Below are 21,983 nucleotides of genomic sequence, written 5' to 3' on the forward strand. Positions count from 1 at the left end.
TAGATAGATAGATAGATAGATAGATAGATAGATAGATAGATAGATAGATAGATAGATAGATAGATAGATAGATAGATAGATAGATAGATAGATAGATAGATAGATAGATAGATAGATAGATAGATAGATAGATAGATAGATAGATAGATAGATAGATAGATAGATAGATAGATAGATAGATAGATAGATAGATAGATAGATAGATAGATAGATAGATAGATAGATAGATAGATAGATAGATAATTAGGTAGATATTTTCATGACACCACATAGACTTCTTCTTAGCAGTCAAGAACGCCGGATCTCTAACTTCAGTGACCTATTATACCAAAGAGAGTTATTAAACGCCACCAGACTTTTTAGCATTTTCATTAAGCAGTTTGGAGGTAAACATCAACAACTCTTTGGCAAGGTTCTCGTAAAGGTTTAAATCCTTACGACTGGAAGATGCAGTCTGAGCTTTCGGGCGAATGTAACCAATCTTATTTAGTCAGTATGTGGATTCCGGTTTGTTAGCGCCGACTATCAAACCTAGAGTACTCGTCTGATTAGTCATGGCCACAGTTTTGATAAAAATATACATAAATCAGTATTACTCTGAATTATATATATATAATATTCCAGAGTATTAGAGAATAGATGCCACTTAATTAGATTCTTAATATAGCAATCAAGAAAGAGGTCTGGACAGACTCTGTGACTTCTTCGCCGATTGAGAGGACTCAAATTAAATAATTTAAAACATAAGTTTTGTGCTACCTTAATATTACTTATAGATTAAGTAGCTAATTAATACATTACACTATCATACTACATTTTTATTCAAAGTTCAACATCATTCGAAGCAATCATCAGATAAAAACACTCTGCTACAACCATTTGATTATTTAATGATATCATCATTAGTTAATGATTTCTCACTCACCATCACACTTATTTTCACATAAAATTTGAAATCATAAAACAAATACAAAAGAATATTGTATAAATTAACTCACCGTTTAAAAGCTTTTTCCAAAATTTGTTTCTCACTGGCGGAACTTGCAACCAAAATAACAGTTTCCGGTGATGATACAGAGTTTTTCTTTTTTTGCTTGCCAACATTGCCACCACCATCAACCTTTAGTGATTTTGATGGTGCTGCCAAAGCACCAGCACCAGCAGCTGCTGCTGTTAATGATAATGATGCTGACAACGATGATGCCGAGTGAGAGGTGGAAGATGAGGAGGAAGAGGATGACGACAAAGCCTTTTTAGTGTCTATATCTGATGCTGGCACAACCTTATTTCCTGTTGCATGCTGAGCTCGCCATTTTTCACTCCATTCTAGGGAATAATGTTGCATGAAATTCTGCTGCTGCGGCTGATGCTGTTGTGTATTTGGGGGATTTTTAAGTGAATGTTGCAATTTATATGTGGTCGAGTGAAGTATCAGACCAATGAAAAACATATAAAACACAATGGCAAACACGGTAGACCACCGTAGCCAACGTAATTTCTTACTTAATTTATTTAACAATGACATGTTGCTATTTTCTGCCTTTTAATTTGCCGTTGCTGCGTAAATGTGTGTTGTTTGTTAATCAGGAATATGAGGGTCTGGTCATACACACCGTCGTACATAAAGATACGAATTTATTGCTTTTATTGTCTGGTTCTGCACAATTTGGTGCCGTTGCGGTTGTTGATTTATATTCTTAACAAAACTTTCCGTTAAACACCTGTTCTTTTTAGTACGTTTTATCGTCATGCAACTGTTCACTTTGTAACCGTTGTGTGGCTTTTTAAGATGCTGTTGATTGGGTTGATGCCACAGTTAGTGTTTTGAATTATTCGAATCTAAAAGTGAAAAAATGTAAATTTTGAGTTGAAATGAGTAATTTGCGTAAACATTCATTTTATAAAACGGTAAGTTCGCGGGAACACTCGGAAAACATTTGGCCTCCAGTGTTCCCACTTAACAGACTTGTACCGATTATTCTTCGTCTAATACCGTTGATTTGGTAGGTCATACGATGTAAAATGCGTCCAGTATAATGTTCCGTAAATATGTCTATAAAATGTCTTAAAGAATTTTTATCATGAGCCAAGTCCTTTTTCTTGAAAGGCAACATTTTGGATATTCTGTAAATGATACTAGTAGAGCTATTCAGGTCCGATTTTTCTGTGGACCAGTATATATCAAATATGAATATACATTTGAGAAATAGTTTTGCAAGAGGAAAGTCCGTTAATTGTGCATTCGTTTGTAATTTCATTTGCCCGAATAGGTAGTAGTCCGAGCAATAACGGAATGTATAAATTGGATTAAAATAAATATGACAGCCAGAAGGCAATTAGGGCGATATAAGATGAAAAAGTTAAATCTAAGACTATATTGGATTGTAAAAAAAGCTCTAACCGAATACTCTCACAGAGGTAAGGTTTACATCATATGGGTACCAGGCCCAAAGGGAAGGGAGTTCGAATATAGTTAAACTGACGAACGCAAAAGCACTTGACACGAGGGCAGAATTAAAAATATGAGTGGGAGAATCCCATAAGGCCTCTTGGAATAATAAAACGATGGATAGAACAATAAAGATCTTTTGGAATGACCCTAACGAGAGCAGGACAAGAAGCCTCCTCAAAATGAAGAAGTCTGAGATTAGTATGATAGAACGTTTTCTAGGTGGATACACAGGATTACGGGCACAGCTATACAAAAATAGCCGTGCGGATTCTGACGAATGTAAAGCATGTGGAGAGAACAATGAAACTCTGGAGCCCTTTATTTGCCATTGTCAGGCTTTCGCCGAAATTAGATACAATTATCTTGGAAACACTAATTGGAAAATTCGTAAGAATTACCTCCAGGCCCGATAGTGGCATAAATGTATTTGATGTGGATAAATGCTTCTATGAACCTAACCCCACCTAAGAAGGAAGAGAATGCAGTTGACCTTATCACATTCGAAGCGAGAACCTTGAGAGCTTCAAGACAGTTTATGTAGATGACAATGATCGACAACTTGATATTTTACTATATGGATAAGCATTAGACAATATGATGGAAACCAAGCTCATCGGGTCCACGTGACCCTTTCAGTCTGGTGTCGAAGCCAGGTATGGCTAGCAGTAAAAAGTCGTTTGATGTGTTGAGCTAATAGCGCCTGCAATCGACTGGTATATTTCGTTTCCACCACCTTACATCAGACTAGTGAGCCATAAGTACTCTGAACAAGAATAAGTCTTATGTCTGATGTGTACATTCAGTGCAGAATTTAAAGTTTAAGGTCCTATTTCTGATTCAGAAGGTCCTATCAAAACATGGTATCTGCAATATGATGGAATCCATCTGCTGACGCAAATTCTGTATTTCCATCAAGCTAGTACTACAGAGTAACTTATTCAAAATGGATAAACCGCTTTCCACCAGACTAGTTAGCCAAAGATACCACGAATCTGAATAAGTCTTATATTCACTGTGTACATTTAGAGCAGAATGCAAGGTTTAAGACATCATATCTTTCCAAATGGGTTTCTGCATTAATAGAAGGCGTGTTACTCATGCACGTAGGATCTTTTGAAAACTCCAAAGCCGCAGATTTTATTGCAATAATAGAAGCCGCCTTTCCCATATACGTAGCACCCTTTGGAAATTCCAAACCTTCCAATAGAGTTGATCTTAATTCTGTATCTTAACTCTTTATCCAATGTGAAATCAGGGAATTGCGCATTTGTTGAATGAGTGAGTTTTAGAAGAAATGAAAAAGATCGACTCGATAGATCTTAGTAAATCGAGTTAATCTTCATTTTGTACAGAATGATGCAGAATTGTATTATCAATCGTGTTGACGATGTCAATTTACCTTTAAGGATCTGGGATCCTATCCACCCCTTATATTTTAAACTGAGGGATTCATCTTAATTTCATAAAGATTTTCGAACAATATAAATTCGGCAATCTTATTAACAACCAACATGTCAATGGCCGCAAAGCCTAAGACCAAAGATTGGACCCTTAAGTTCGTTTCATGATAAACCATTAACAATGTCTTAGAAAATTTATATATCAAGCTTTGACTGCTAATTCGAATAACCGGTTGTTCTAATTTTCTGCTAATTAACTTTTTGCAGTTTTTGTTTTTCTTTTCCTTTACATTCGTAGCAAACGAAACTTTTAGCTGTTTCATTTCTCTGTTTTACTTTGCGTGTTTGTATTCAAATGTTGTCTTCTTTTGTTATTCTTCCTGACAAGGATAATGAATGCCACTATTCCCTGTTGCTGTTTTTCATTGCAGTGCTGCCATTTTAGCTTATTTTACTACTAGATGGAATTGTATTTTTTATATAAAAGTACTTTCTTAGTTGGAAGTTTTTGCCTAACATTCTTATCAGTAGTTCTTTGAAAGGCGACTTAGGGGATTCGGAAGCTTGGTCCTTGGGTGTTCGTCCAGAAGTTATGTATCTCCAATTGAGAATGTTTTTGTTTGGTCTGTTTTTTCTATACGAAGAATTTGTCGTCCTTCGATATTGTTTCAGTAGGTTTCTTGGTTGGTCGATATATCTTTGGCTTCTGGTATTTGGTTTCGAAACTCTGGCAACTCTTATTAACAGCATCCTCGGTGTAGTTGTTAATTGTTGACGTAAATACTTTACTTTCATGCATTTGTGCACACATTGTTTGTTGTTGTCGTTGTTTCTGTCATTATTTTGTGCTGGTATTCTGTGTTGTTGTGTTGTGACGTCTTGTAGACTTATTTTGTACTCCCTTTTTCTTTTCCGTTAAAGCTTTTCTGTTTATTTATTTCATATCCTATTCTTAGGACATGTCCGGACAGCAAGAAGACTAACTTTCACACTGACTTTTAATGCTAGAGTAAGTATGTAGGTTTATATGTATGTAAGTAGGTAAGTATAAATAGTAGTTTTGTACAAGTATTTTTTGTTAAATTTAAGCCTGCGTCTGTCAGTATGTTGTAACTGACTGTCTCACATTTTATTTTTAAACAGAGTTTAACAGTTACAGCAGGAAAAAATGGAGAAAATAAACACAAGATGTAAAGAAGTAAAAGGAATATTTTAAAAACTTTTGTTTAAAAGTGGCAAAACAATGCATTTGAACTTTATCTTTGCATTTTTTAGAACAGTGGTTGAATACAATATGAGATTTTGAAATGGTCATGGAATTTGGTACAATGATTTACTAATTTATGAGATTTTTGCCGAGTTATGTAAATATATTTAAGTGAACAAGGTTCTGTCCACTCATATTTTACATATGTTGATGATAAGGATATTACTAAAGAAATTTCTACTAAGGACAACGGGAAAGAAGTAAAACAGGGAGCCACCCTTACGGATGGTTCAACGAAAATGGAAAATGCGGTGGTATTTCTTCTAAGGTAGTCAGCAGTTGTATCAAAGAGTTACAGGTTCTCAACAAATAATAATAAACAAGAAAACGAAATCGCAGAGGAACTAGCGAGAGCGGGAACATACATATATGGACATGTCAGGAAGTTTTTCCTGCACAAATTTATGATCAATTTGAATATACTCCTACAGAATTTATCAATGTGCAATCAAGAGTACTTTGGAAACTAGAAGATAAAAGCACTTTGAATAAAGTTAAGGCTATAAGATTGTGGACCATGTAATCGCTTCAAAGGGCAAACAATCAATAATAAGCGTGAGCTATGAGTTCAACATGGGCATGATGTTGATGAGGTTTTCATCTCACTAATGTGCTGGCACCCTGAAGAACTTGGTGGAAACATAATCCCTGACCTGATCGCAGCTAAGCTGGAACTGCCAAAGTTCATTGTCCACATAAAAGGGAGGGAATAGTAAACTTTCTTTTGAGCATATATTGGAAAATCTAGGAAGCCAAAATGCTGAGCTGGTCTTGAAAAAAGGGATGTCTTTCAAAACTAAAAACAACCTGGTGGAACTCTACATGTAAAAGATATCGACCAAAACTCCACGGCTAGTCTTGACAAGAACAAAGGTAGGGCTTATTTCGCCTCTAAAGATGACATCTTCAAAATAGACAAGGTTCTTATTTGAAGTCCTGTTACAACAATCCCCGACACAAGGACACTAAAATACCTAAGACGGTGTTCATAGCATCACTAGCCACTACTGATAACGTTGAGGTGTCAAATCCTAAAAGCGGGAGAGATTACCACTAACTCTCCAGACAAAAAAATGCAGCTGCCCTTTCCGCAATTGGGAGGGCGCCGATTGGAAGGGCTGTTACAACAAGCTCCGACCAGGACACTAAAATACTTACTATAATTAACCACTACTTGCAGAGTCAAATCCTAAAAGCGAGGAGGAAATCATTTACTCGCCAGAGCAGCGGTTCTTTCCAAAATTATGAAGGTGTCAATTAAAAGGACTGCTATCTTAGGCCTAATACGGACACTACATCTATAGCCACTTTAGGCTACTCGGAGGAGTCAAATCCTAAGCACGAAGAAGTGATCTCCAATTCACTAGAAGACAGTTCAATGGATGACTATGATTAAGGTAATCCAAATAAACCTCCATCGAAGTGAGACGACTATCAATACACTAATGGCTAAAATAAACATAGAAAATATATATATATCCAGGAACCAAGGATGATTTGAAACAAGTTTCTGGATTAAAGGCTAATCTCTAGATAAGAAGATTTAATTGGACTTTGTCACATCAAAACCTCGATTTGTTGAGAGATTAATGAGTTTCGAAGTTTCATTATTTTCATTAAATTCTGAGTGTGTTTTCCCGGGATTATTGCAGTTTTTCACTTTCCCGCAGGAACCAGACGGAGGAAAGACATTTTTCATAGTTAAGTCACAGTAGTGGACGAAGACAAGCTTCCAAATTCAGAAGTGAAAGTAATCCAAGTGAACCTTCACAATTCTTAAGCAGCTACAGTGGCATTTCTCCTACATCCTCATGATTGAGGAGCAGATATATAGATCCATAATGGTAAAATCTGTGTATTAAATGCAACTGGAGATACACTACTCTCCTGAATGGTACAGAATAAGCAAATTTTGATTTACGCTGAATACTTGGCTTCTTCTTCATTACGAAACCCGAACATTATCACAAGTTCAGCCAAGTCTATAACCGCAATGTATGAATGCCAAAAATAGGGGCATAATACCAAAACTTTTTAACTGGATTTTGTGTGCCGTGATTAGACAATTCATTTCAACTGGTTAACCAGAATTCAACTGGGAAATTTGGTATCAGGAAAACTTCTTTGTTTCCCGGTGGGTTAGTATTCTAGTCTGTTAGAACAGAGATCGTGTATTCGATCCCAGCAAAGACATTATTGATACAGGAATTTCGGACATCTTTAAACCGGATGGCGATCCGTTCAACAGTTGTATAAATATTGGATACGAGAATTGCATTAGGAACACTTTGATGGTGAAGTGGCTTATACAGACGCTTTGATGTCCGAAATTCCGAAGTTGAAATATGAACTTCTTTGTACCATAACTAGATAAATATTGCCACTAGATGGAGATTGAACCGCATATTTTCTAAAGCTTAGTGTGTCTCAGATATAAGAAATATGATTGCTGTTATTACAGGACATTGTAGATATGACTTCTGCAGACGTTTTCATAATGAAGAGGAATCAAATGGCTAACCGACCTGAAATGTGGAATATTCATTTTAAGTTCATAGGAAAGCCATTATTTGATGACATGTTAGAGCTTCCCACGCCTTTAACAGACACTGCAATTTGTTTGGAATAAGGTTGTCAATGCATTATTTTTTCAGAAATCTCGTGAATTTAGAATAAATCTAGGAATTTCATTTGAAGAAGTCCTAAGATTAGGAATTTGAAAATAATGAAGATTTTGTGATTTTCTGGAATTAGGATTTCCCGTTTGGAAATAGTAACTTTTTATTGCCCCTGACTCTCTCTTCTTTTTTAACTTTCTTCCTGTTTCTATTTCTTTTCAGATACAACAAAGGCGTTTATAATTGCATCCTATAAGACGTCATCTAAAACTTTTGTCTGCATCGAAGTGAAGAAGTTTCCATTTCCAGTATGATTACCTACACATATGTGCTCTTTCATTGTCACCTCTACTTCATGCTTTTTATGATGTTAACTTAACATTAAGTGATAAGGAGATCCTAGTACCAAGAACCTCTACTTCATGCTTTTTATGATGTTAACTTAACATTAAGTGAGTAAGTGCTCGTTCATTGTCACCATACGAAGTTAATAAAGGGTAAATGTGACGAAATGATAAGGAGATCCTAGTACCAAGAACCTCTACTTCATGCTTTTTATGATGTTAACTTAACATTAAGTGAGTATCTGCTCGTTCATTGTCACCATACGAAGTTTATAAAGGGTAAATGTGACAAAATGATAAGAAGATCCTAGTACCAAGAGTTCCAAGAACCTCTACTTTATGCTTTTTATGATTTTAACATTGTTAAGTGAAACATTATCGGGAATTCTGGAGTCAAATAATAAGAAGGCTCAAAAACTTTACTTGCTGCTAAACCACTGTGCCATATTTATGAGACACACTGAAAAAAAGATTAAAGTTGTATTTTTACTCTACAACTGGATAATAATGACGTTTATTCTCAGTTTGTGCGGTATTGTTGTTATTTGTTGTTGCTTTTGTTACTGTTCACGTTTAACCCAGTTGTTGAACAAGTTAAATTACTTGTTTTTTTTTTTTTTTTGTTATTCCTCTACGTCTTCTTATTCGTTTTGTTATTGCTACTTCTTATATATTTAAACCAGTCCAACATAAATTTATTTTTAACATCAAACAACTTTTGCCATTTGGCTTAAACTAAGAAAAAAAAAAAAACAAAATCACAAAGAGCACAAACACCAACAATAACAAAAAAAATGTCTTCGATTACGTCTTTTGATCTCTATTGTTGTAGTTGTTGGCTATATGAATGTCTAACTTCAGTATATTGTTGTCATTGTTGAGTTGTTGTGACTGCAAGACAGATAGACAGACTGTCATACTGGTTTTTACACATACACACATTAAAATAGAAAATGTTGTTGACATTACTTGGTGATTGCATCAATTTCTTTGATTATTTTTGTCTTTATTTGTTTCTTTTACTATTTTTGCCGCTTTTGCTTGATTTTCTTTTTTCAAGCGTGACCATCATCCTCAACTCGTTCTTAACATCGAAAGTCATTCACACTGTTTTTCTTTGTTGTTATTTTTTTCAACTTTTACTTTCATTAATTGTAATTGTTGTTACATCAAGTACAATGAATGACTCACTAATATACAAACATAGATAGATACTTACACAGTGGCTTGGTTGAGTTGCTCTTTCGTTTCTCTCTTGTCTACTTTGTTATTGTTGTAATGAAATATGCTAATGATAATTAACTTTTGTTTTTTTTCTCGCTTTTGCTGTAGTTGTAGTTGCTGTTGTGTTTTTAATTGTTGTTCAATCGCCAGTATTGGTTTGGATTTAAAAGTTGAACTTTTTTTTTTTATTTATTAAATGCCATAATATCACAGTGTTTAATTCCAAACTGTAAATTAAAATAAAATACATTAAATATTAGTTAATTTAACAGCCCAATTATTTAGAAAATTAGTGCCATATTTATAGTTTATGGATTAAAACTAACATATGTTTGAAATTTAAATATTTTTTTATCCTAAACAAATACAATTTGATCTTTTTATAAGTTTTTGCCAAATATGTTAAACTTAAGTTCAACTACAATTTATGGAAAATTAAATTGTAAATTTAGTTCAAATTTTGTTTTAAAATTAGTAACATAAACAAATTTGTTTTTTATGTTTATTATTAGGGCGATTGAAAAATCCTGGTATGCATATAAAGTGATAAGACTTTGGGGTTTTCACATTATTTATTGCGCTCTCCTGAAGTGAAAATTTTATTTTTTTTAAGTCCTCATGAAAGTTAAGAATGACAAGTAATGGAGATGTTATAACAACTCGACAGACATCTTTGTTTATAAAATTTGTCCATTAAGGAAAGGTTTTCAAACTGAAAGATGCAATATCTCGAAAACCCGGTCTTCGGTTTAGAACTTTATTGGTCTGAATTAGTCCTTTGCACAGTGGTGGAAATTAATGATCTGACGACATAAAATTCTAGTTTTCAAACTTCGAAATCCGTAAATGTTTTTTATATTATGGATTACCGATTATTCCACTGTTAAAATTGATGCTTTCAATGTGGCTTTATCTTTAATATTGTATTGTTGTATTGTAAAGTTCCCCAGTCAAGGAACACAACGTCATGTTAACTAAACAATTCCTTCTATAATGTCATCGGGGGAGTCATCCCAACTTTAACATTATACAGTTGAATACTCCCCCGGGGCATGTCAGGAAGGATCTTCGTATATACGAGGAGAACATACACTCTTATATGCAGTCCTCGTATACGGCGGATTTGAAAAACATTCATAGAGACATCATCAATTCCAAGGTCGTAGGATACCGCATGAATGTCATACTTGGAGGCCGCACAACGCCCACAACCATAGACTCAGAAGAAAATCTGAAGCTGAAAACAAGGGTAGTTCTGGCTCAACTATGATCAGAATGGAGCAACAGGCTTAATTCCTACTTGTCACGTTTTTTCAATGAGTATCCCGGACAAAAGAGAAGTATATGCTGTAAGGTATCTTATACAAGTGATACCATTGAATTTTCTTTCATTGTCCTGGTATGTTCAGTGTTTACTTTGTTCATATCAAATTTACCACAGTATGTTTTCTGTAAGTAAGAACAACTCCTCGGCTTATTAAATTGATTCGTATTTCGGTCTGCCGATGACGTCTCTAGGTGCTGTTGACGACTCAACAGAGGCCGTCTGCGTAATTCTTAACAGAAGTGATGTTTTTGCATCTCGGAAGTTATGCAACGGGTCAGCAATGGTCAGAGATTAGGTAGCTCGAGTACTTGAGCAAAGTGCTTGCACATGAACCGGCAGAACCATATACAAAAATTAATACCGGCGTGTAAGATATACAAAGGAGCGGCAATGAGACGTCAAAAAGTTCACCCTGTGGATGAAAAAAACCACCGTGAAATTAAGCCTTCAAAGCAGGTGTTGAGGTAAAGCATGTTTAAGTGCTACGAAGGACTAAATCACTAATATTATGGTTCAGCCAAAGTTTGCATATAATCAATGCGAACGGATTATAAACAGTGAAATCTGTTTTCTATACGAGTTTTGCAAGACACATCTCAAATAGATCATATATAGACAAAGTTCTCTACTTTAGGGAAAATGTCGTAATGATTTGTATATGTATGGATCAAAATCGAAGGAAAGATTAAGGAATGAATGTACAGCCGACAATAAGGCTACCAGATCACAGTATCATTATCTAGTGTGCATTAATGGCAATCAAAAACAGCTGCAGAATAGATTTAGTATCATAAGATATTGGGCAGGACCTACATTGAACCCCCACATCGTCATACGTACGGCGGCTTTTATATGACTAAGACTATGTATTCCAAGCGGATTAGCCAAATCCCTGGTACAGGGATATAGCTATAACCATAACACCAGGATTATGAAAGCTGAAGGCTCTAAAATATGCTATAATGTTGAATCTGGTGTTTACTTTTAGCATTTTTCTTGGGAAAGTATTTCTGAAAATATATATCATATATTTAAGCCGATATTTCCTATATGAAGAAAAAATTCACCCTAATATACTTACATACGATATTTTAATTAAAAAGTTCTTTATCTTTTGATCTAAATATATAAATTTGTCACATATAATATTTAGTTAGTCATACATTTGTATCTTTTCTGTACTACGTTTAGTTAAATATACATTTTTATTTGTATTTGTCCCCAGGAGATTTTACAAATTCAAGGGATTTCTTGACACAGAATATCAGTTTTTTTTATGTATTTGTATCTTCAAACAAGCACAACCATAGCAACTTGGACACCATTCATGTGAATACATTCGAATGCCAATTAAAAGTTTATCTTGAAAATAAAATACATTCATGCATTCAGATACATATATTTTAAATTCACAAAAACAAACAGTTTTAATTTTAAATTTGCAACAAAAAAGGTTGAAGGACAAAGTGTATATTTAAATTGGTCGAGAAATTCTTGTTGGTGAAGAAATGAAATGATTTGCATTAAATCATCAAAATCATAATATCGAAACTGGAAGGAATTTCAAGATGTCGATGGCTGATTATCTTAGTATCAATGTAATACGGTCAAAATGTCTTTTACATTTCAGCTCAAACCACACCATGTTCCAAACAAGTAAGAAATTATAGTCGGGCGAGGCCGACCATATAATACCCTACATCTTTGTCAAAATATAATGTGATTTAGTTGCCATAATAAAGCATTTAAGTTGAATTGTACATTGCCTTAGATATACATACTTAAGCCGTTTATTGTTGAATAAAATTGTGGACATTTAAGTGAAATTTTGATGGAGGCTTTTCATAGGGGCTGGGGTCATATGAGAACCTATTATTATGGAATTCATAAGGGTCATCAAGTCTTGTATACAACTTGGTTTTTGAAGCTTTTTGTCGAGATATGAGTATATTAAACATAATTATGAACTAAAAAGTTCTATTCGGCGGGTTCAGTTGTATGGGGGCTAGGTGAAATAATAGACCATTTTCAAGAGGCTTCGTCTACGGTATCATAAAAGATCATGTGCCAAATTTCATTGAATTATCTCCAAAATTGCGACCTGTAGTTTGATTACAAGGTTTAAAAGCCCTATTCGGGGGTTCAGTTGTATGGGGGCTAGGTGAAATAATGGACCGATGTAAACCATTTTCAATAGGCTTCGTCTACAATACCATAAAATATCATGTGCCAAATTTCATTGAATTATCTCCAAAATTGCGACCTGTAGTTTGATTACAAGGATTACAAGCCCTATTGGGGGGTTCAGTTGTATGGGGGCTAGGTGAAATAATGGACCGATCTTAACCATTTTCAATAGGCTTCGTCCCTGGGACAATAGAAGATCATGTACCAAATTTCATTGAATTATCTTCAAAATTGCGACCTGTAGTTTGATTACAAGGTTTACATGGACGGACGGACAGACGGACGGACATAGCTAAATCGACTCAGAAAATGATTCTGAGCCGATTGATATACTTTAAGGTCGGTATAGGACCAATATTATTGTGCGTTACAAACAACAGCACAAACCCAATATACCCTCCCCACTAAAGTGGTGTAGGGTATAAAAACACTATCAGCCCTTAACTATTAAAAACTAATAACAAACATCATATTAATTACACTCAGTTCTATTTTATTTTCAGCTTTAAACAGAAAATGTGGGTTACTTTTGTGGAAGAGAAAAAAACTATTATTTTTTTGCCCATTTCACACCCCCCAACAAAAAATTCATACATTATTCATTTTAACAGTTTTCATCAAAACTAAATTTGATATCCATGTGGACAACCAACTATGACCATTTTAATGCAACCATTGATGCAAGTGTAATACTCTCATACATTCACATTCACTGCCACACATGGCAGACTTTTATGCCAACAACATACAATATTTTTTATGTTGCAGAAAAATGAAAAACCAAAAAAAAAAAATTTTTAAATTCCGATCTTGTTTACAGTTGTAAAACAAAAAATAATAATGTTGCAATTTTTAATATAGTTTTTTTTTCTCACTACTTTTTGTTTTGACACAAAACTGCCTTCCCATACAATTGTATTGTAGTTTATATTGTTTTTATACCCTACAGCGCTACGTCGAGAGGGTATTATGTGTTCGTGTTAGCATTTTTAACACTTTTAAATTTTAGTTATACGTACATCAATCTTTTTATGTTGTAATCAAACATCGGATCGGAAATTAAAGAAAAAAAAAAAACTTTTAACATTTTATTAAAGTACGAAACCAAAGAGAGACTTCTTCCGAAGTTTATAAATATTGTTTTACAATCAGTATTGGAACAGGTCTCTGGCAAAAAGTACGATGTCTTAGAGATATTTACTTACAATTAACGATAAGGTTAACCTTCTCTTATTGATAAGGACAAGGGGGTCCCCACGTGATATTAAAAATAATATGGAGGAGAAGTCAAAGAAATTTTAAATTATTTGGATAAGATGCTTCATTATGGCTGTCAAGCAGCGCAATATATTACTAATATCTTGTAGTAGAGTCATTAGAATTAGTCTTTTTCGACATGTCCTCGTAGAGTATCCTCCAAAGGCCTATACATGTAAGTAGAATGATGAATGGGGGGAAACGGACAATACTTAGATTGCGGACAGCATCTTATGGATATTCATGAGCATGAAGAATAGGTACTAACACCTTTGAATGTGTATGTTGTATGGAGTATAAAGTTGTCATTGCGAACTTGGAGGATTTGGCTCCACTCTCAGGCGAGCTGGTCTTATTGAAGAGGCTAAAAGGAAACCAAAAGACTCATTCTTTGGGAGACTGTTTACATATTATGATGTATGTGTCTTTCGAGAAGATACAAAGAGCATCTCCATGTGATACTTAATAAACATACTGTCAGAACGTAGAAGTGAAAGCGAAGAAATTTCACACATATTTGGATAACATGTCATTCTCATTAATGACCCGAAATCGGCATTACGCTGTGGAGCAGATGTCAGATGCCTCTCCAAGTGATATTGAAAATTCTGTGTGAACGTAGGAGCAAAAGACGATGAAGTTTTTAGACCATGATAAGCAGAGATAATTCAAACTTACATGACAAGAGAGAGCGGCAGAAAAAAATCGAAATGTTTTATGTGAAGACCTGTAGTGTTGGTCTTATTTCACGGTGGTATTTTTACAACCTCAAGGTCAGCTTATTAGACGACTAAAACATCCGACACACTCATTCTAGGTATACGTGTGGGAGAGGCCCGCATACCCCTACATCCAACGCTCATTTTCAACTCTAAGTACCACATTCTCTACTCTGAATTCTAGACTTTACCTGGCTGACTAGAGGTATTGGTAGCACCTGTTTTTCCCCCCAAATTTTAAAATCACCAAGATGAGGGAAGATCAGCAAGGTAATATGCCCCGGGGTGGTAGTGAGATATGAATGAAGTCAAAGTGCTTTACGAGAACACCTGTCGTGTTGGTTTAATTTTACGGTGGTCTTTCTTATACACTTATACATTACCGAGTGCACCGAATGATTTCCATGAAGAACACTCAGATAGAATTTTTGTACATTGATCGGCAAAGCCACTTTGCTAGAGTACTTGAACTATATAATCTCTTGTCAAGTGATCACGCTGCGGAATGAAAAGTAGTATGATGCCACCGCGACAGGCGTAGAAGTGCCGGACGAATCAAAAGAGATGGGTCTTCGAAATCCCAAAAAATGGAGCTGATGAATCCATAATCTTGGTGTGACACCGAGATGGACCAACATGTATTCGCGTTATTATTAGCGTGGCTGTAATATCCCCAACCTGCAATGACCCGTTCAGGCAAATTTCTCGTCTCTCAGTCGGAAAACCACATCACAAGGCTTTGTTGCTTCGGCAACAGCACCTAGAGACACATTTGGTATTCTGAAATATCCAGACATTAAATCAGAAGAATTACCAAAGTCAAACGAACCCAATAATTGCCCCGATAAGTTGAGGGAACGGACCCTAACTATTTGTCGCATAGGATGTATCAAAATGCATCCTGTTGAGATGGCAACAGCACCGAGAGCTTTCCTGAAGCAAAAAGTGTACTCAATCAGTACTATTATCCGGTAGAGCAATGAGATTTTCTTGAAATTTCACCAATTTACATCAGTTCCATTTTCAGATCATGATGAAATGACCTACGGAATGACTGGCAACCACCAAGCACTATACTACGTAAAGACTAAAAGATAATGAATGAATTCAAGAATCCAGCATAAGTTGCTCTCTCTCATCACCCAGTGACATATGTTGAGATGGCAACAGCACCGGATAGAGGATCTGGACATATATGGCATTTGGATATACCAGTCCTTAAACCAACATGCTCTCCTCGCGAATTTTGGTATTAATCTACAGCCACTACATGGATCCCGAAGGAAACTCAACTAACTAATCGGACAGAACAAAAGTCCACCAGGAAACTGGCCATCAGTAGTAACAAATTATCTGGAGCTCTGGCTCGACCGCATGTCAAACTATTCCAAGCAAAGACCGAGGATGCATTTGATCATCACTAGAGGTATTAGTAGCACCAAGATGAAGATTTCACCAAGATCTCATCGACATTCAGATCAGCGGAAAGTTTGAGGTTACACTATAATGAATCAATTGCACATGAGATGGTCAGAAGGAAAATAGTTATACCAAAGGTCCTTATCGTAATCCATATATGTATGTATAATGGCATCGATTGTACTTTCGTTTAGATATATCCATCAATGTTTCAGATATAGAAAAATCACCGATAAAGAACATTACTGATCGAAAATAACCGACTATAAATGTTTCTTTTTTTAAAATTGTACATGTTTTATGGTTTAATAAAAGTTTTGCCACAAAAAAGGGCAACAACAAGAACAGAAAAATAAACAATACGAGAATGAATGTATGTACATACGTATGTATGTATGTATAACCCCAATAATACGAGTGTACTTTTACTTCAAGTATACTAACACTCACTCATATTTACCTACACACTTACAGATGACTGGGTGTAGTTGTGAGTGTATGCATGTGTATGTGTACACCTGTCTCAATGTCTGTTTATTTGCAGCAGTTCCAAAATAGCTGGGGGCAACGAAATAGATACACAGCTATAAAACCACACACATCCACATAAAATGAAACTTCTTTTTAGAAGTTAGGTAGTAGTTCATTCAATGACCACAATTCATGTCCAATATAAAAATGCCTAGGGAGTTCTATTGAATAGTGATGTTTAGTTTAAGGTGGGGGGTGTCTTTCAATTTACATTTATTTGAAAAGACCAGAGACCACTTATTGAGATCATTTTGTTGTTAGAGAATTGGATGGAAACATGTTGCTAGAACTTACGATAGTGTAGAAGAGATGTACAAGATTTATACAAAAATTAGAAACTCTGAAATAAGGATATTGAATATTTCACTTTCTCAAATCTTCTTGGAACTATTTAGATCCATTCATGGAAGAAGAATAACTAGTGACTAGTTCGTTGCTGTTCCCGTTTTCATACGGTTCAAAAAAGGCAATTTTTATACTAAATTTATTTCAAATGAACTGTAAACTTGTCAGCTTTCTGTCACATTAAGGCAGATTATGGTTCTAGTTTATTTTAATAATATTTTCCCTAGTTTTTGGAATGTTCATATAATTGTTAACTCACCTGTATGTCATCTGTTGAAGACATCTTAAGTATGGGTAATTGAAAGTATATACAATGTAAAGGGTGTACCAAAATCTATGCAAGATCTTAGCTTGATAGAAATCATCTTAAAGTACAAGGGGTATATGGAACATACGACGCTTCCTTTAATTGGAATAATCACCAACAAAAATTACCACTACTGGCAAAGGTCAGGAAGTAACAAAAACTGTCCCGTTAGTATTATTCTTAATTAATCCCTTCTCAAGGAACAGCAGGTGTATACTGCCGCTAATCCGACTAATACTGAAAAGACTTGGCGGACTTCATCTACATTCATCAAGGAAGAGAACTAACGGCCCAAACCCTCAGGTTTTTCAGAATGTATGATGATCACCTTAAACCCTTTTAAGAAATAGCAGTTGAATACTGCAGCCAACTCGACTAATACTGAAAAGAGTAGTGGGTTAACTTCCTCTAAATTTGTAATATCCTTACTCCAACTTCGGTTGACTAAACATGTCAAAAAAGGATGGACATTTAAACGATTTTCTTAGGTTGGGTGCAACATATTTAACCGTGAATGATATTGCAATCCAAAGTCTAAATCCATGGTTCCTAATATAAACTCCTGTAGATGGATGTTTCCATCAAAGTATCAGACTGGGTTGCATGGACATATTGAATTGTAACTCCTGAGAACTACTACTTGATCGGTCGCATTTTCTCGAAGTATGGAACAATAGTGCTTCTAGTCCTAATATTTTGACTAAATTTGGGGCGAAATTTTCAAAAAGAAGGCCGCCAAAATGTAATTTTTTTATATATATCTCAACAACCATCAAGCTCCGTCCATTAAACTGCTGCAAATATTGATAATTTCAAATCTTGCTTAAATAGTGTGGCACCCTTTCAACATATATATTTTTATATACATAAGTATGTATGTAAACCCACCTCATCATCCATAAGTCTGTATGTGAATTGCATGGTTAGTAGTCAGTTTGTTACAAATGCCATGTAACTATTGTTGTTTCCATAAAACTCATAACTATAAGTACTCATACGTACAACAACTAAACGACTAGAACTTGCAACAATATCAGCATTATTTTCCATTTTTAATACAAATGAATAGAAACTTTGCATATATTCAGACTTGTGCATTCAAACTTTTTTCTTTAGCATTTTTTTTATGTTGAAGTAAAAAGTTATTTCTTTTCGATACAATTGTTAATTTACATATATTGTATCTATTCAAGTGCATTCATGAGAAGAATAGTAGTTTTAGCTGTAAAAGGTCAGGGTTTTGATTTTTTTTATTTTCACAGAGAATGTTAATTTTTCTGAGCAAAAGGGGGACAATATCTCTGGTATCAGCACCAAGCACTTATCAGTCAATAAAGATAAAATATTCGAAATATTTTTAGAATTGGGAATACGAGACATTTTGACTTGCGTTTAAGGAACCTCCTTCAAAATGTTCATGCTATTACAGCTCAATAAGTCTAACCACTCTGGAGACAATGTAAATATTAAATGTAGAGCATTTTAGAGTATAGCAGTCTACACCGGTGTTTCAAAAGGTGTTAGATATAGATATTTCTAAATTACATTCATTCATTCCTAGTCCTTAGGTAGACGACTCTTTGACGAATTGATATCTAAAGCTTCCAAAAAATTTCTAAAGAAATATCATTTTTCCCAGTACTAACAATCAAGTTTTTCAATAATGTTGATAAATTTATATTGCAGTAATTTTTCTTGGTTCATCTTTACAGCTAACAATTAAAAATGTTTTGTTAAATATGATGGTCCCATCTTTCCATTCAACCAACTATTCATTCATCTCGTCTCCTCTCCATTCGGTTACTTCCATGTAAAATTATAATACAATACAATGCGTAGATATGAATATACACAATAGGAATTTAAGTATTAAACTACTCCTAAAGAATGAAATTCTGACGAAATTCTCACCCAGAATTTTTGCTTAGAACAGGAATGGAAAATTTAAATCTTAAAATAGTAAGAGACTAAATTAAATTTTAGAATAGTAACAGTCTAGTGTAGTCTATAGTCTAGTCTATAGTCTAGTCTATAGTCTAGTCTATAGTCTAGTCTATAGTCTAGTCTATAGTCTAGTCTATAGTCTAGTCTATAGTCTAGTCTATAGTCTAGTCTATAGTCTAGTCTATAGTCTAGTCTATAGTCTAGTCTGTAGTCTAGTCTATAGTCTAGTCTATAGTCTAGTCTATAGTCTAGTCTATAGTCTAGTCTATAGTCTAGTGTATAGTCTAGTGTATAGTCTAGTCTATAGTCTAGTCTATAGTCTAGTCTATAGTCGAGTCTAGTCTATAGTCTAGTCGATAGTCTAGTCTATAGTAGTCTATAGTCTATAGTCTAGTCTATAGTCTAGTCTATAGTCTAGTCTAGTCTATAGTCTAGTCTAGTCTATAGTCTAGTCTATAGTCTAGTCTAGTCTAGTCTATAGTCTAGTCTATAGTCTAGTCTATAGTCTAGTCTATAGTCTAGTCTAGTCTATAGTCTAGTCTATAGTCTAGTCTATAGTCTAGTCTATAGTCTAGTCTATAGTCTAGTCTATAGTCTAGTCTATAGTCTAGTCTATAGTCTAGTCTATAGTCTAGTCTATAGTCTAGTCTATAGTCTAGTCTATAGTCTAGTCTATAGTCTAGTCTATAGTCTAGTCTATAGTCTAGTCTATAGTCTAGTCTATAGTCTAGTCTATAGTCTAGTCTATAGTCTAGTCTATAGTCTAGTCTATAGTCTAGTCTATAGTCTAGTCTATAGTCTAGTCTATAGTCTAGTCTATAGTCTAGTCTATAGTCTAGTCTATAGTCTAGTCTATAGTCTAGTCTATAGTCTAGTCTATAGTCTAGTCTATAGTCTAGTCTATAGTCTAGTCTATAGTCTAGTCTATAGTCTAGTCTATAGTCTAGTCTATAGTCTAGTCTATAGTCTAGTCTATAGTCTAGTCTATAGTCTAGTCTATAGTCTAGTCTATAGTCTAGTCTATAGTCTAGTCTATAGTCTAGTCTATAGTCTAGTCTATAGTCTAGTCTATAGTCTAGTCTATAGTCTAGTCTATAGTCTAGTCTATAGTCTAGTCTATAGTCTAGTCTATAGTCTAGTCTATAGTCTAGTCTATAGTCTAGTCTATAGTCTAGTCTATAGTCTAGTCTATAGTCTAGTCTATAGTCTAGTCTATAGTCTAGTCTATAGTCTAGTCTATAGTCTAGTCTATAGTCTAGTCTATAGTCTAGTCTATAGTCTAGTCTATAGTCTAGTCTATAGTCTAGTCTATAGTCTAGTCTATAGTCTAGTCTATAGTCTAGTCTATAGTCTAGTCTATAGTCTAGTCTATAGTCTAGTCTATAGGCTAGTCTATAGTATTCTATAGTCTAGTCTATAGTCTAGTCTATAGTCTAGTCTATAGTCTAGTCTATAGTCTAGTCTATAGTCTAGTCTATAGTCTAGTCTATAGTCTAGTCTAGTCTATAGTCTAGTCTATAGTCTAGTCTATAGTCTAGTCTATAGTCTAGTCTATAGTCTAGTCTATAGTCTAGTCTATAGTCTAGTCTATAGTTTAGTCTGTAGTCTAGTCTATAGTATAGTCTATAATCTAGTCTATAGTCTAGTCTATAGTCTAGTTTAAAGTCTATCCCATCTAATAGTTTGCATAACATTAAAATCCCAGAAGCACATCTGAAGAAGTTGAAATTCATAGCTCGAAAATCTCCGCAATCTTGTGGCACTCTATTGTAAACACATACTAAAATATAGTGTGTGTTTGTTGTTATTATTGGTATTAACAACATTTGGTTGTTAAAAGTTCTTCATGATGAGGGTTTTCTCTATGTCTGTCTGTCGTTCTCACTGTTTTTATTTAAGGTCTTATTTCTTTGTGTTAGTGTTAATGTCCATGTGGGTTAGAGTGAGGATGTCAGTTTGCAACAACTTGAGGCACTGCAGTAAAATGCACAAAAATATGAAACTAATGGTACTTGGTTAGAAACAATAAGAACAATATCAACAATACGGTAGAGCGTCGTAGCAACACAATAGGAACAATTTATGTAAAGTGAACAAATGAAGAAGAACACAAGAACTTAAACATTTTATCATAATGAATTGACGGCTAAAAACGAAACTTTTTGGTGATGAAATGTTTTGGGGAGGTAGGAGTTCTAGTTGATGATATTGTTTGTGTCATGTTAATAAATGTTTATATACTTAATAGTATATTATAAAACAAAGAGCAAGAGATTTTTAATCGGCCATATCGACTCTTAGATACCCGCTATCGAAGTATAATCTCCGATTTGTGTTAATATTGCATCTATTTCATCCGGAAAAGGTTTAAATTTTGGATATCCAGCAATCAAAAGTGAAATAAAAGGCTGGGAGATGTCCGATGGTAAGTGATTAAGTCCGATATCAATAATATTATCAATAACTGAGCTTACGGTCTACATAATACAAGTTTTTCTAAATTTACATCTATTTTTGTAACAATCATATATATCAATCGGGGCCACCCTAATATATGTATATATGTATAAGTTGTTCCAGTGCCTTATATGTATGTTGCATCAGTACCTCTTCTAATATGCACTTTGTTTATGACTAACCCG

General features: G+C 34.5%; 1 protein-coding gene across 3 annotated transcripts in view; it reads right to left on the bottom strand.

Annotated features, from left to right (window-relative positions):
* The window catches only part of LOC119602704 (45 kDa calcium-binding protein), a 51,864-nt gene that overhangs the window by 18,499 nt on the left and 11,382 nt on the right, over positions 1 to 21,983 (bottom strand). For all 3 annotated transcript variants that reach the window (XM_037954355.1, XM_037954357.1, XM_037954356.1), the window contains 2 exons: positions 9,301 to 9,532; positions 999 to 1,839 (listed from right to left, as the gene is read on the bottom strand). In XM_037954355.1, the coding sequence (XP_037810283.1) occupies positions 999 to 1,525 (527 nt within the window). In that variant the 5' untranslated portion in view covers positions 1,526 to 1,839; positions 9,301 to 9,532. The remainder of the gene's footprint in view (positions 1 to 998; positions 1,840 to 9,300; positions 9,533 to 21,983) is intronic.

Source organism: Lucilia sericata, unplaced genomic scaffold, assembly GCF_015586225.1.
Source record: "Lucilia sericata isolate MDLA Ls3-8-SP2 unplaced genomic scaffold, ASM1558622v1 Contig000249F_arrow, whole genome shotgun sequence".
Classification (NCBI taxonomy): Eukaryota; Metazoa; Arthropoda; class Insecta; order Diptera; family Calliphoridae; genus Lucilia; species Lucilia sericata.